This window comes from Vanellus vanellus (assembly GCF_965231255.1).
Source record: "Vanellus vanellus genome assembly, chromosome: 8".
NCBI lineage: Eukaryota > Metazoa > Chordata > Aves > Charadriiformes > Charadriidae > Vanellus > Vanellus vanellus.
Window position 1 is genome coordinate 27,336,634 of NC_138913.1, and position 15,720 is coordinate 27,352,353.

Sequence of the window (15,720 nt, forward strand, 5' to 3'; positions counted from 1 at the left end):
GTTCCTGTGCAGTCCCTACACTGTCAGCGGGCACGTCCCTAATCAAGTCTATCGGAGGCCTCAAGTCAAGAGGCCCTATACAAAGGTCGTGCTTCTTTTGAGCACATGATGTTTAAGATAGCAGCCAAATGGAAAGGCGAGAAGGGAGAACAGGCAACAGAAAACAAAATCAAACACATGTTCTGGTTTAGTATGTTTAATAGACCTTGTAATCTACAGACGCCACAAGCCACGCCAAACTAAGGGTGCAGGAGGAGTACAAAAAACCCTTTTGCTGAAAAAATGAGAAGTGACAGTGAAAAGAAGCATCAGCAAAGGTGGTTTTCAGAGGGATGCTGATGGAAAGGCTCAAGACTCAGCACTCTAATGGAAAGGCTTGCTTCAAAGTGAACATTACAAAGATCATCTCTTCACATTGTTGGTGGGTCCCATATTCAAAGAGGCAGGAGAACAACGGTGAGCCATCTGGCCCAACCCCCATGTACTGCAGATCCGAGTAAGCACACAGGCCTTTGAAGAGGATACTCGGTTTTGTCCAGTGTGCAGGATTTAAAGGGCTTTTGTTGAGGTAAATTCCTAAATCTCTTCGACCCTTTGGGTCTGTAGGATGAGCGTAGAGCAACCAACTATCTTGGCACCTGGCATCACGAGGAGGTGGGAAGGCAGTAACACTTCCATGACATCCAGAGGGAGGTTCTACAAGCATTTCAACCCGCTGGCCTCCCTCAAAGTCCACCCCATGGTTGTAGCTGACAGCCTGGATTCTGGCTCCCCTGCTGCTCCTCGCATTGCAGTAGAGGACCTTCCTGCCACAGCTGTGCACCTCCGCTACCTGGCACTCCACCGCGCTCTCCTCCCCCACAAAGTTCCCCATCTCCCACGTTGTCCCATGGTCAGAGCTAATGAAGCAGAAGGCATGAGGGGTGGGGTGTTGCTTAGGGTCCAAAATACGATAGGCATAGGCAGGAATCACAAGGCTCCGGGCCTCGTTGAGCAATTGTAATCCATGACCCGGCCCCACTGCAAAAGTGGCCCAGTTCTTATACTCTGTGCTAATGGTACCATCGGTGACATCCTGGGCAGTGCTCCAGGTGCGTCCTTGATCCATGCTAGAGACGTAGCAGAGACGTACCAGGTTGATCTTTGTCCTGAGCTGATGCTGCTCAGAGATCTTTCCTGGGACAGCTATGAAGAACAGGATCAGTTTCCCCGAGACCTCATCGTAAACGGGACAGGGGTTCATAGATCGGTGGTCTTTCAGCTGCGCACTGACAATGGTCTCCATGCTATTCCACTGCCAGGGCCCGTGTGAAGGGAGACAAGAATGAAACACACCATTACAAAGAGATCCACGTTACAGTGTAAGGATGCCTGGATAAAAGCTACAGAAGAGCATGAGAAAAACAGAAAAGAAGCAAGTTAGCAGATAGAGCAAGAAGTGGGAAGACACTATACTGGCATCGCCAAACATAAGTGAAAATTATTGGGATGACACAATGCACATGCACTTCACCAAACAGGTGGGTTATGTCCTTTTTAATTACTACTCACCAAGGAGCTGGTAGCTCTGTATCTCAATGCAGCTAGTGTCTGATGACACTGTTTAAAAAACTGCAGTAGCTAAATTTTCAGAAATTCTCACAAGTACACACACACACACATATATATGTGTGAGACATATATACATATCACATATATATATATGAGAGACACAGACGTGCCCAGTGGTCAAGGTGTGCTGGTACAGACATTGTGCTGTGTCAGTGCTTCTTAGGAAGTCAGATAGATAACTAAGCCCTTTTCAAGTATCCTGGATGCTGACAAATTCCTTTCCATTCAGACTCCTATTCCTCCATTTTGATCCATGCGTGGATGTGCATCCCAGCCTTCACTGAGGCACCTTGCTAGAGTTGATTGCATGGCTTTACACAATGTGGTGTGGAAATTTGGACCCTGAGTTCTCCTACAAAGAAAATAGGTCACAGAGCAGGTATAACTACTCTCCAAGCCCTGTCTTTCATTAAATGAATAGTACATAACACGATCACATTTCTAACACTAACATTGCAATTAGAAAACTATTCCTACATAGTGTTATTGGTTTGGTAAAAGAAGCAGTATTTTCCAGTAAGATTATACTAATTAGTTTTTCTACCCTGACTTGCTGATTACCCTTTTTGGTCATGTCTTATCTCTGTCTATTCAACCAGTATTAACTTTTTTGGAATATTTAACATTTCCATTTTAAGAAACTCTGGCATGTGAACACAAATTACTAAGTTTATGACCAACTGAGCCCTACTTAACTGAATTACAGGGGGGTTACACAAGAAGTTACCTGATTGGTATGACACTGCAGGTGAACTCAGAGGCTGCTTCTGCTAGGCAGACTCCAGCTCTTAAGAGTCTATAATCTAAGACAACCAGTCACCAACGAAGGATTGGAATAGAAAAATATACTGACTTTTTTTCTTCCAAAGACATTAATTCATTTGCAAATGCAAAAAAAAAAAAAGATTAAAAATAGAGTATCCACCTCCCCCAGTCACCGAGCAAGATAACTGTTAATAATAACTGGTAGATTAATAAGGTAGCCAATTCACTGGCACAGACAAACCAGACGACACTCTTTTGCGTGGGGAGACTAGCTGTTCTCAATTGTTTTCTAAACCTGAAATTAGTCCTAAGAAGATGAATTAAAAAAAAAATGTCACTGATTGCTAATTCACTGCTCCCCCTCCCTGTGGTACTCCCCATTTCTGCCTCTCCTCCACATCTTTGCTGTCACAACAGAACTTTGTCCCATCTCTCTGCTTCCCCAGCTCTGTGATGATAGGTCAACGCTATCCCCAGAAAATCTGCCGCACCTGCCTGCTTTAGTCTCTCTTAACAGCTACCCAGTGATGGGGTGGAATCCCAGCAGTTATAATGACACACACGTTACTTATAAGCAGATATGTCTCCTATAACTGGGGAGAAGGAGCGGCTGCCCTCTCCCCACATTCAATTCATTTGGGGACAGGGGAGCAGTACAGGTGGGCAGTCTCCCCCGTTTTCTCCCCACACTGGTACCTGAACATGGTGTGTAGTTGGGTCATATATGCCTCTGCGCATCGCTATTAGCTTGGCATGTTCATCTACCAGATCCTCACGTTCCTCAGCGAATGCCAGGATGATGCTGAAACGCGGCAGGTAGAGCAGGGCTGGAATTCGATAGCTCCAGGTACCATTCTGGAACAACGTCTCTTGCTTCAAGACAGGAAACGAAGCCATTGTGCTAGGGAGAAGAAGACAAAATGCATTGCATTTTGACCCACCCTTAGCCCAGAAAAACATGACGGGGCAGATTCCACGGCTTTTTGCCCTCCCCACATAGTGGGACCTGTCCTTCACTGAAACATAATTTCTGCTCCTTTCAGCTTTGTCTTTTTCTTGTGCTTTTCCAAAGAGAACCTACATGTTGCCTGCTAGCAACACAGACCAGACTTAGCCCAGGAACAGCCTGGTTGATCTTACTGGAGTGATGTAAGGTAAGTACACTAAATACAATTAATGAAAAAGCTGTCTGTGGTTTGTTTTTTCTTTTTAATTAAATTCGCAGGCTGGGATTTTTGTGGGTTTGCTTTGTAATTCAGAAGACTGTTGATAATCAAACATTATAGTATTTTCCCTCAGAGGACCATTACTGTCTTTGGTGATGGCATTTCAAAAACCCAGCACAGAACTTCTGCTTTGCCAAATATGACTTAAAATCCCACATAAACAACACACTGAAGCAATCCCTGACCCCAGCTGTGCCCCTGTTTGAGGATAGTAAGCACTGAGCACAAAAAGAGAAAGAAAGAGAACATCCCTCCCCGCATAAGATTAAAGAACAGTCTGAATTGTGTCCCACCACATCGGGTGGGACTTCTGGCCAGTCAAAAATCTTGTCATCTGTACAGTGACTTAAAAGCCATATTAAGAAGGCAAACATGAAGGGGCATTTAGGGAAGCTGTCTCTACTTAACTGGTCTGTGCTATGCCCCCACATAGTCTCTCTTCCTCTCCTCAGACCCACTCAACCCTCTGTCCTCTTGCACCAAGCCTCTCCTGTGAACTCATTTAGCCTGGTAAAAACCCACTGGCTCAGGGAATTATGTCTGAGCAAAAGGGGTGGGGGGTTGGGGGGGGGGGGGGGGGAAGAAAGAAAAAGGATCTCTGACATGATGCACCAGAAACTGAAGGCCTGAATATCCTCTGGGATATTCAGCAAGGGAGGGGGGGGAATAAATAAAAAAAATAAAAATCAAGCCTTAGATCTCTGACGCATTGAGTGGGTAGGAATGGCAGGGAGAAGATGACAATACACTATGAGTAAGAAATTCAAATGCCTCCTACCTCAGCTGAGGCAAGACTCGCTGCGCTCTTGGTTGAGGATTCTCCTATTTACCTAAATCTTGGAAAGCGCTAGAGTGGCTATTGGCCATGTATCAGATCCTTATGTTTTTGAAGACTGTCTTGATAATTCAGGACCAGATGGGGGCAAACTGAAGATTGCTTATGCAGCTGCAGAGTGCAAGTACCTACCTGGAGAATAGTTTCCACTCTTCCATATCACAAGAGAAAGGATATATTAGCTAGCATAACTAACATAGACTCATCTAACATTTTTTTTTCCCCTCTCTCAGTGCTGATTACTGAGTTAGGACAGCACAGATAAGCTAAGTTAATCCTCCTCAGACAGCACCATGACATTATGCTCTATCCGGACCCATAGCTAGGCAGCAAGTATTCAAATATTCCTTGCTTTCACCTTCCAGATGCTATAAATATCAGCGAGATTTTTGAACCCACAGGGTCCGATCAAAAGGGTCTGAACTGCACTATTTTAGTTAAAGCCAGCTGTACAGACCCCAGCAAGTCACAGCCCCATTGCCACTCAGATGCAAAGCCACTGGAGACACAAGTCTATTGCCAAAGAGTAGCTGCTTGCTCCTCACTGTCACTGACAATACAGCAACCTGGGAAAAGGCAACAGAACTGCTACTGTACAGAAATGTTACCAGAATTTGATCTCAGCTACCCATGCAACAACACAAAGAAAATAGGAAGACCTTCCTAGAACAAGTAACTGTGCTGTTCACTACTTACCAGCATGGATCTGGCTATTTATACAGACCACAGTCGTGGCTGTGTTCTCATAGCTCCTGAAACAGAAGCTCACTAGAATGCTTCCAGACTATTTAAAGGGAGATTATTTAAAGGGGGATTAGTCAGCCTGCCTAGCGCAGCACAGGTTCCCTAGAATTCCTGCTCATGATGCCATTCTGATATTGCAATCCTGCTCTAGGGCAGGGCAAGGAGGAGGCCAAAAACAAACCAAACCAAACCCCAACCAAACCAAACAAACAAAAGCGAAAAGGAAAGAAAAGAAAGGGAGAGAGAGAGAGATCTGGGCTGCCCCACGAAGCCCCTGATGCAAAACCAAGAGATCAGTACCACAGGAGACTGTACTGCAGCCTACTGCACCCGAGTCCCTCCTGTATGAGGCTGTCATCCGTGGACATCTCTGCCCATGCTCTAAGCCCCTTTGTCAGATGCTCAGTGTGGGTGTCACAGCGCTCTTCTTTTCCTCTCATTGCCACATGGGGATTGAGGGAAGGTGGGATGTTAAAAGGCTGGGAATAGCTGCCATAGAAACAAGCCCAAGGTTCCTGGACACAGCACCCGCAACTATAATAAAGGAAAATACTAGAACCAAGTGATTCTTCCATCTATTCAGAGACTAAACAGGGATATGTGTGAGTATGTGTGTATACACAAATACACACATTTGTATATATACTCCCTACACACAGTGTGGATATTATGTCTGTTTGCATATATATACACATACACACTATGTATCCATCTGCAGAGAAACTCTTCAATCCTTTTTTAAACACACTTAAAGTCAATATTCAGCTGCTTCTACCTTGTCCCTCGTGGATCCTCAAGCAGAGATTGAGTCACCACAGTTTGAGTTTCACACAGAATCGAAAATGCAGAATCTTTAAATAAGCTTAAAGATCTTTATATATATATATATAAAAAAAAATAGCGCTGCTTTAGTTACTTCCCCAGCCAATTGAAAGGAATTGATTTTTCTCTTGATCTCTACCCATTTTCAAGGGCAAAACCACTAGCTACACCCTCATGAATAAAAGACAAGTAAAATTAGCAAATCATTGACAGGACAACAAATCATCAACAGAACAGCTACATGAAGAGTGTTCAAAAGCTCATACTCTAGCACTGCAGGAATTCAAATCATACATGCCAGTCCCTCTGAGATTAAATTGCCAAGGGGTGCATATGTCCATGATGCTTTATTCCCAAATCCTACTGAAACAGCACTGGCTGGCCTGCAGGGAAGAAGGTGGTGGCAGTGTTGCAGCCAGCATGATCTAAGGACATTAGCAAGACAAAGTTTGTAGACCGTGACAGTATCTTTTGAAAGACCAAGAGCTACAACAGGAAAAAAGACAAACTTCTGGGAACTCAAAGGCCTGAAATACAAGCAGGAGACTGGAGAGCTGTACACAAACCGACAACAGTTGCTCAGACCTGCATCAATTCAGTCACCTGGGAGAGAAAAGTTAGCTGTAGTTTTGTGAGTTAAAGGGGTGAGAAAGGGGAAGTGGAGTTGATGTGGCAATTTTTTCCTAGGAGAAAAAGAGGTAGCTGGTAACCCCTTTCCAGATGACAGAGATGGTAGTGAGGAGAAGAGAAATTTATCACGTAGCCATTAAGCCAGTATTCCCTTCTGCATTTTGGTATTTACTGGAGTTTTGCATTTATTTCCCAGACTTATCCTTGCAAAGGGCCCTGTTCAGAGAGACTGATGTTTACCTGCAATTCCTCTCCGAGGCACCAGGGAAGCTGCTGCACTGATATCCAGTACCTCACCTCCAGGCAGAACTGGGCAGACAAGGAGAAAGACGGTCACAATGGAAACACATAAGGGGAGGGAGGGGGTGAGGGTAAATCAGAGGAAACCATTACTCATAGTTTGCAAGTTATACAGCTGTAATGATTTCCAAAGCAGAGACTGTTTCCAGCACACCAGAAGAGTCAAAAGAAATAACAGTTGTCAACAAATGAATCTATGATGGATCTGATGCCTGGAAGGAGCCCAAGTTGCAGTAAGGGATAGGTGCCAGAAGGCACCAGGAGAGGATACTTGTTCCTTCCACTTCTGTCCTTCAAGGCAGCTCACATGGACTTGTCCATATAGCAGGATGAACCCTTGCATGTTTATTTGCTTTAACCCTCTCCAAGAAAAGTGACTAAAACGGATAACATTTCCACTGGCCTCAGCTTCTGTAAAAACCTGTCCTTAACGTGTTCAGATCCAAGCTGAAATGACAGTATGCCTTTAAAAACAAATCAGCAGAAATGAGGTAATATGCTGTACTTTATCCCTTGGTCCCTGTCAGAGTTCTCTGCACTTTGTGCAGGAGGCAGCTTGCTCTTGAAGGAATTCAGATAAATCCCAAAAAACCAAACCAACCCATTCAGGGAGGTTTAGGGGGGGAAAACACAAACAAAAAGACCTGGGAAAGTCAAGTGCAAAACCCAACTAAAATTCTGCTTTTCAAGGCAAGCACAAGAATCCAGGTCCAGTTGTTTTCTACCCAACATCAGACCTGGACTTAGAGTGTTTTCCAAACTTATAAAAGTCAACTAAGTGCTATGCTGAAATATATTTCTTGTTTCACTTAAAGAAAATAAGACATTTCCATTGGGATATTCCATAGAAGGGGGGCAGGAGTAGCCACGTTCCAGCTGTATAGGGCTAAGAAATAGGAGACCGTTTGCTTCTAGAATACTTGCTACACAGTGTGTACCTACGTGCAAGCCTTTCCTCCTAGCTAAACAGCATGACGCTGCCTATTTCTGCCAAAGCCCAGCATCAGAGCGCTCCATCTCCAGCCTTCTTATGCTCCTAGCCCAGATCCTACACTAAATCTAGGCTATAGGATTTCTTAATGAGCCAGGCAGCACCCATTTATTTAGTCAAATAATGCAAAGTTGGAAAGGAGAGTTATCAGCGAAACCTGTCAAAGAATAAACTTCAAACAAACTAAAACATTCAGAATTCAAAACTGAAAATGCGCAAAACTGGAATTACTTTAATCCAGCAGCCAATTGGATTAAACTTTTTAACCACAATAGAAACAGAAAGTTTTTCTTGTGGTAGGAACTTCATACCACACTTAAAAGGGGATTTTCATCCTCCCCAATACATGCTTTCCTAAACAATCAATCAAGTTCTGCTTTTAAAATGTCGTGGTTCAGCCTGGCAGTAGCTCCCATGCCTTAAAGTGCAGGTTTTCTTAGCACTAGAGAGGAATTACATGAAACAGCAGTATTTTTCTTAGCGTATGTTTGGTGGAGGAATACACAAACTGCACTCCTACTTGAACCTACAAAATGTTGTATTTACCTTTTTAGTTCCTAGCAATAGCCACTGTTATGAAAAAGTTGTGGGTTTTTTTTTTTTTTAAAGAAAAAAAAGAAAGGAAAAAAAATAGGAAAAAGAAATACCTTTTTCACTCCGTGTCTCCTGGAAGTCACGTCAAAGGAAAAAAAAAAGAAAAAAACAACAAAACAAACCAACAAACCAAAAAGCACTCCTATTGGATTAGATAAAAGGGAGGCTTACCACACTTTTACCAACTACTCTCCAACCTGCAAAATTACTTATATTGGCAGCAACATCAACTGCCTCAGATCCCCAAGAAAAGCTAGCAGCTGGTATGTATACACAAGCTGACATTTAAATAGCAAACCTGTTTTGCATATAAGGGGAGGTTCCATATGAGCTGGACAAGTGCTAGGAAAAGACTTTTAAATTATCATAGTAATTAAACAGCATATTTCTACCTGCATGGATTGACAGCGCTGTGGAACAGCTGTTGTTTCTAATGGTTGTACAGTTCACCCTGCTGTCTTATTTCTTGGTCCTCTTATCCCCTTGGGATAAGATATTTCCTTGGGAGGAAAGTTCCTCTGGTCCCACCACACAGACTTCCAGAGCTTCCTCTCAGAGTGCTCCTGAGCTCTGGGAAAGTTTGCCAAAAGAACCCAGAAAATGGTTATAGCCAGCAGGTGATAGTGCTGGGATAATCTGACATGTTCTTCTGCTGGCTCCACCTACCTCCCATCCATCAGCGTGCTGTTGATGTGTCTGGATGAAAAAATGGGTTAACACAGGAATCACCAGGCAGTGCTATGGGAATAACATGCTGGTGCATGCAGATTCAGCTCTCAGCAGCCTCTGTGGAGGTGTTACCAGGGCCAAATCATCCCAGCAGCTGCAGTCAACGAGCTAGTGGGGAGAGTCAGACAGAGGAACAGAGGCGAGTATGAGTCTAGGGTCCCAGTTGAGGAAGAAGAGGATGGCATCAGCCTTCTCCCAGCTGTGCCCTGGCTGACTTAGAAGCAGCACCTGCGGCTGCTGGGAGTACCCAAGCAAATGATTTTACAACCAACTTGTGCTACTGATCTAATGTTGTGCTGCTGCTGTGAGAGATTACTTCTCCTATGCCATTCCTTGCTGTTCCTCCCGCTTTCCCCTCTTCTCTACTGTGCTTCTATTGCTGCCATTAATGCTTCTTGTCTTTGAAGTGATCTGAAAAAATGCAAATAACAATCCTGCAAACAGATCTTGCTAGTAATGAAAAAGGAGGAAGAAAAGTCTCCTCATTTGATGGCAGCTGTGGTTGATCTGTGCAAGCCAAATAGGGAGTTGCAAAGGTGTGGATTTACAACCAATCAACCAAATTAATGGAATGCTTCTGTATTACTATCTTTCCTCTCTCTTGAGCAACCCTGTATCCCTTCTTGTGCCAGCACTGATGCTCATCTTACCTTGGCGAGCCATCAGAGGACGTCAGTCTGGCAGAAAACTAATCCACACACACACAAAAAAAAAAAAAAAAAAAAAAAAGTGAACAGTTTCTGCTAGGTCACTGTCCTGGACTGCGTCAGCAAAAGTCAGACAAGCAGCAAGATCTGCAGTAGGAGAGGGAGTAGGAGCACGAAGCTGTTGACAGGAGGAGCAGACTCACTTCTCTGACTGGCAGCTGGCCATTAGATCACATTAGCTGTATTGTAAAACCACACCCCGTGTTTACGAACCTCACCTAACTGGGCAAGTAAAGCATTGCCTTAACTGAGGCGCATAAGAGAAGCCTGAGGGCATTTGTATCTCGCTGCTTTACCTGGAACCAAACAACAGTCAATGTGAGGAAAAGTCCCTCCAGAGACAATGACATCGATATCCACCAGATAATAGCTTTTAACAGTGACTCCTGGAGAAAATCCAGAGTCAAGAAAACAGAAGCAATTAAGGAAGGAAGAGCGACACTGAAGAGGCTGCTAAGGTGCAGTCTGCCAGAAAGCCAGACGTGAACGATTGCTTTGTGGATTTCTTCACCTTTTTTCTGCTCCCTGGCTAACAGCGCTGTTACTCAGGTGATGTTCTGAGTCACACACTTTGCTTCTGCAGCCAGACAACCAATAAATGTTCTACGTTTAATAGAAATCACCCTGCCCAGCTGCAGCTTAAAACTGGTTGTCCATCTCTTCTTAGAGTGTGAAGTCCCAAATGTGGCTTCCTATGGTGGCAATGGTTCCCTGCTCTATGTTGGCAGCACGCAGGTGGCATTGCAGCTGTGCCTCTGGCCACCTCCCGTCACCCAGCTCCCCTTCCCTACCTGCCCTTACCCTCCCTTCCTCCCCACGCAAGGCTCCCACCTTCTTCTGCAGCCAGCTGGGGTGCCCTGCTGCCAACCCACGCCCCAGGGCAGGTATCAGACATGGCTGTGCCAGGGGTAACAGCCTAAGATGGCTAAAACTACTCCCAAAATGAAGAACGTAGTCCTAGTCCTGTTGTGAGGTTAACCCCGCTGAGCCCCAGGGCCTGTGCAGTGTGATAAGCTCAGCGCTGTTTGTTCACCAAACCTAGAAACTCGCATTGTCACATTGTTTTACAAAAAGGCAATTGCTGAACCTGCTGTTGCAAGATAGCCAGCATCCTGTGAGCGGGCAAGGCTAAAACTGCAAAGGTCAGGTTATGCAAACAAAGTAGGATGTGAAAAAGACTTGGAGGAGGGGAGGGGGGCTCATGAAGACGAAGAGTACATGATGTGAGGAAGACATGAATCTTTCATCCCTGCGACAACCAGGAGGAAAAGGAAAGCAGAAAACGACCCCCTAGCAACAAGTCGTGTCGTGCAGATGCAGAGTACCTCTCTACCGGAAAAAGAAGAGTATAAAACCAGGGACTTTCGGGAACCGGGCGCGAGCCGTCGGCGGAGTGAGACTCCCGGGCCGCCCAGCGCTGTTTTGCTTGCTGCCGCTTGCTAAATAAATATTCCAAATTTTAATTGACTCTGTCTCGCATCAATTTGTGGGATCAACTTATAACAATTTTGGTGCCGTGACTCGGATAGAGGCAATCTGGTGAGAAGCCCCATACGGGGAGGCGCCCCGCTGAAATTCAGCGGCCCTGGCTGGGTGCTATCGCATCACATCCTCTACCGACGAACCCTAAATTCGGCAACAAGCAAAAGAAAGCCGGCAAACCCTGTAATCTTTGTGCACGAAGCCCCGAACGAAGACGCAGGAACGCGTGAGTATAGGCCGGTTATCCGTTCGGTTGGGGTTGGGTATCCCGGAGTGTGATAATGTGAGACGTCCACCGGACTTAGTAGTCCACCGGATGAAGCGAGTGCGGACCCCTTAGTAGTGCGGTTCCCATCTCCCGCGAGGGACTGGGCCACGAATAGGGGGAGCGTGTGTGTGTGTGTAAGAAGGCACTCCGGAAGATGGGACAGAGGAAGAGCAAGCCCTCTGATCCCATGGGTGGATTGGGACCTCATGTGAGACTTCCCCAAATACCACCAGACAGTCCGTTGAGTTTAATGATCAAATATTAGGATGATTACCCCTTCTAGGCGGGGTAAGGACAAAGTGAAATTGATTCACTATTGTATGGAAATATGGAGAGAAAGAAACAAATAAGAAAATGTTTATATTGGCCAATTTAGATTTGTGATCAGTCTGACTATCTTGGTGCAGATTAGTGGTAACAGTCTGACTATCTTGGTGCAGATTAGTGGCAAACGGCAAATAGTTTAAGATTTAAGTTACACGTAACTAGCTATTGTTTTAATTAGAAAATCTTTTGGTGTGAGTGAGAAGTGTAATAGGCTCTTTTATATGACTGAGTGAGTGTTTGAGTGAGTGAGGTGCAGAGTTTGTGTGTTCGCCCTAAGCAAAAAAGAATTTTTATAATAGAGGAGAGTGAACATCGACATAGTCCAGGCGCAGACATTAAATGGCTACTACAGCGGCCAAACTGGACTAATCAAGACACTGAACATAAAACTCATATGGTGGATCTGCGCACCAGAGTTGATCAAGAAATTAAAGAATCTGTTCCTCAAAGACAGAATATAAATAAAACTCTTAGTGAATATCAAAGGAAAGATAACCCCCCCGACATTTATAAAAACATTGTTGAAAAGGAATATAAGACAAAAAGATTTTAATGAAGATTAGAGGGGTCAAAGTTTCTATTTACTGGGGACTCGTAAAGTCACCGAGCCCTAAATGAAGTTAAAATTGAGTCCCCAACACGAAGTGTCCGAGTTCCTTGTGAACTTGGGCGCCAAAAGATCAACCGTCCAAAGGTTACCATCTGGATGTGTTGAATCAAAGGAAAAACTCCGAGTAATTGGTGCAAAGAGGAAAACTTTTAAAGTGCCCCTGATAAAAAGTGTAACAATAGAAACTCCAAATAAATATGGAGTGAGAACATTTTTATTAGTTCCAGAAGCTGAATATAACTTTTTGAGATGAGACCTGATAGTAAAATTAGGAATTAATTTGAGAGTAGATCAGGAGAAACTAAAAGTAAAATTATGCTTATTAACTGCAGAACATGAAGCCACAATTAATCCAGAAACCTAGTATAGCCCAAGATCGGTGAAAAAAAAAAAAAAAAAAAAAAAAAATAAATAAAAAAAATTAAACCGATCACAGTCTCCATAAGAGACCCAGACCAACCAATTAAGATAAAATAATATCCCATCTCCAGAGAAGGGAGAGAAGAGTTGCAACCAATAATCTAGAGATTTTTGACCCAAAGACTTTTAAAACCCTGTATGTCTCCTCACGATACTCCCATCCTGCCCGTAAAGCAGCCGGATGGGTCCTATTGTCTGGTATAACACTATACTTAATCAATTAAGCCCAGATTACAAATGGTATAGTGTCATAAATTTAAAAGATGCCTTTTGGGCCTCCTCCTTAGAGGAAGATTGCAGGGATTATTTCGCCTTCAAATGGGAAAATCCCAAAACACATAGAAAACAACAATTACGGTGGACCGTCTTGCCCCAGGGGTTTACAGAATCCCCAAATATGTTTGGACAAGCTTTAGAGCAATTATTAGAATCCTATAAATTAAATCACGAGTTGATTCTGATACAATATGTAGATAATTTACTAATTGCTGGAAAAACTCAAGAAGATGTTAGAACTGAAAACATTAAGTTGCTAAATTTTCTAAGTCTCCAAAGACTAAAAGTTTCAAGATCTAAATTACAGTTTACAGAAGTAGTAGTAAAATATCTAGAGCACTGGCTTACAAAGGGGCATTAGAAATTAAATCCCAAAAGAGTAAAGGGAATCTTGCCTCTAACAATACCTACTAATAAAAGGCAAACAAGACAATTAGAATTGTTAGAGTACTGTCGACAATGGATAAAAGATTATAGTAATAAAGTAAAATATTTATATGAATGAAATTAACTAAAAATGAACTAGTAAAGTAGACCTCTGAGGAAAAGAGGCATTGGGAAGAGATAAAAAGAAAATTGATAGAAGCACCTGTCCTCAACTTACCTGATATCCGTAAACCCTTTCAAATTTTCATCAATGTGGATAATAGAACAACATATGTGGATTTGACCCAGGGATGGGCAGGGCAGAGAAAACCTGTAAGATATTATTCTAAAATCTTAGATCCTGTAAGCCAGGGGTGGACCACTTGCCTGCAAGTGGTAGTGACAACCGCATTATTAATAAAGGAGGTTGGAAAAGTCACCTTAGGAGGTGAACTGAAAGTATATACCCCCCATAACATCCGGGGAGTGTTGCAACAACGAGATGATAAATGGCTTACTGACAGTCGGTTGTCGAAGTATGAGAAAATTCTGATTAACTCCCCTAGATTAGAAATGGAAATGACTTCCATTCAAAATCCGGCCCAATTTTTATACGGAGAGCCCAAAGAAAGACTACTGTCTCCAGTTAATAAATCTACAGACCAAAATAAGAGAAGATTTAGAAAAAGAAGAATTAGATGAAAGAGAAAAATTCTTTGTGGACGGCTCCTCATGAGTAGTGGAAGGGAAACAAAAATCGGGATATGCCATCATGGATAAGTACACTTTTCGAATAAGAGAATCGGGGCCATTGAATACGGCTGGGTCTGCAAAAGCCTGTGAATCATATGCTATGTTGAAAGCACCAAAAACTTTTAGAAAATAAAATTGGGACTATTTATATGGATTCCAAGTATGCCTTTGAGGTGGTACATACCTTTGGAAATCCTACCAAAAGAATTAGCCCGGGGCATACTTAACAAATTACACAGCAGAACCCATTGAGGAATTCAAGCCCTTGTAGATCAATTTGAAACTAACTATGCCTGTGTCGAGATATACGGTTTAGCAAAAAGGATCTTAGAAAGATGTTTAACCTGTCACAAAGTGAATAAAAGACAACTTAAAGAAAAAGTACAAGAAGGGCGTGAATTGGCTAAAAGACCATTTGAAAAGAAAAAAAAAAAAAAAAAAAAAAAAATACAAGTAGATTTTACTGAATTACCGAAGGTTGAGAGATATCAGTATCTATTAGTCTTGGTTGATCGTCTTTGTAGAAGCCTTCTCGGTGGTAAGAACTACGGCGAAAACAGTTATTAAAGTTCTCTTGGAAGAGAGGCCCACATTTTACCTCCAAAATAATCAAAAAGCAACTAAATTATTTGGGACAAAATAGGAATACCATACTCCCTGGTATCCTCAAAGTTCTGGGAAAGTAGAAAGAATGAATGAGGAGATAAAGAAACATCTAACCAAGCTAAAGGTAGAGACGAGAATGAATTGAGTTAAATGTTTGCCATTAGCCTTACTACATATTAGAACTCAACCAAGAACAGATACTGGTATATCCCCCTTTAAATTGTTGTATGGGATGCCTTACAATTTCAGAATATTAGTAAAACACCTGAAAGTCGAAGATGAAATCTTAACGGAGTATATTTTAGAACTCACTAAAAGAAGAGACCTCCCTTGGACATTTCCATACACTGAATCCAACCTGGAGATCAGGTGTTGATCAAAACCAGGAAAGAAACATCATTAACGCCCCGCTGGGAGGGACCTTTTTGTTGTTTTACTTACCACAGATACAGCAGTATGGACAGCGGAGAAAGGATAGACTCACACTAGCAGAATAAAAGGACCTATCTTCCCAGAAAGGTGGACTATGATGTCGGAACTGAGAGACCTTTGAGTAAGATTAAGGAACAAGACTGGTAAATGCACTTTTCCAGAAGAGAAGTAACGGATAGTTTAACCATGTATAAAGCACCATACTTCTGGATACCTATGTTACGTT

At 43.1% G+C, this 15,720-nt stretch overlaps 1 protein-coding gene across 1 annotated transcript in view; it reads right to left on the minus strand.

Moving 5' to 3' along the window:
* Positions 1 to 284: 284 nt before the first annotated feature.
* Positions 285 to 15,720, minus strand: part of NEU2 (neuraminidase 2) — a gene marked incomplete at its 5' end in the record, with an annotated part of 39,398 nt that continues 23,962 nt past the window's right edge. The window contains 2 exon segments of the mRNA XM_082487407.1: positions 285 to 1,294; positions 3,073 to 3,277. Of these exon segments, the coding sequence (XP_082343533.1) occupies positions 356 to 1,294; positions 3,073 to 3,277 (1,144 nt within the window). The 3' untranslated portion in view covers positions 285 to 355.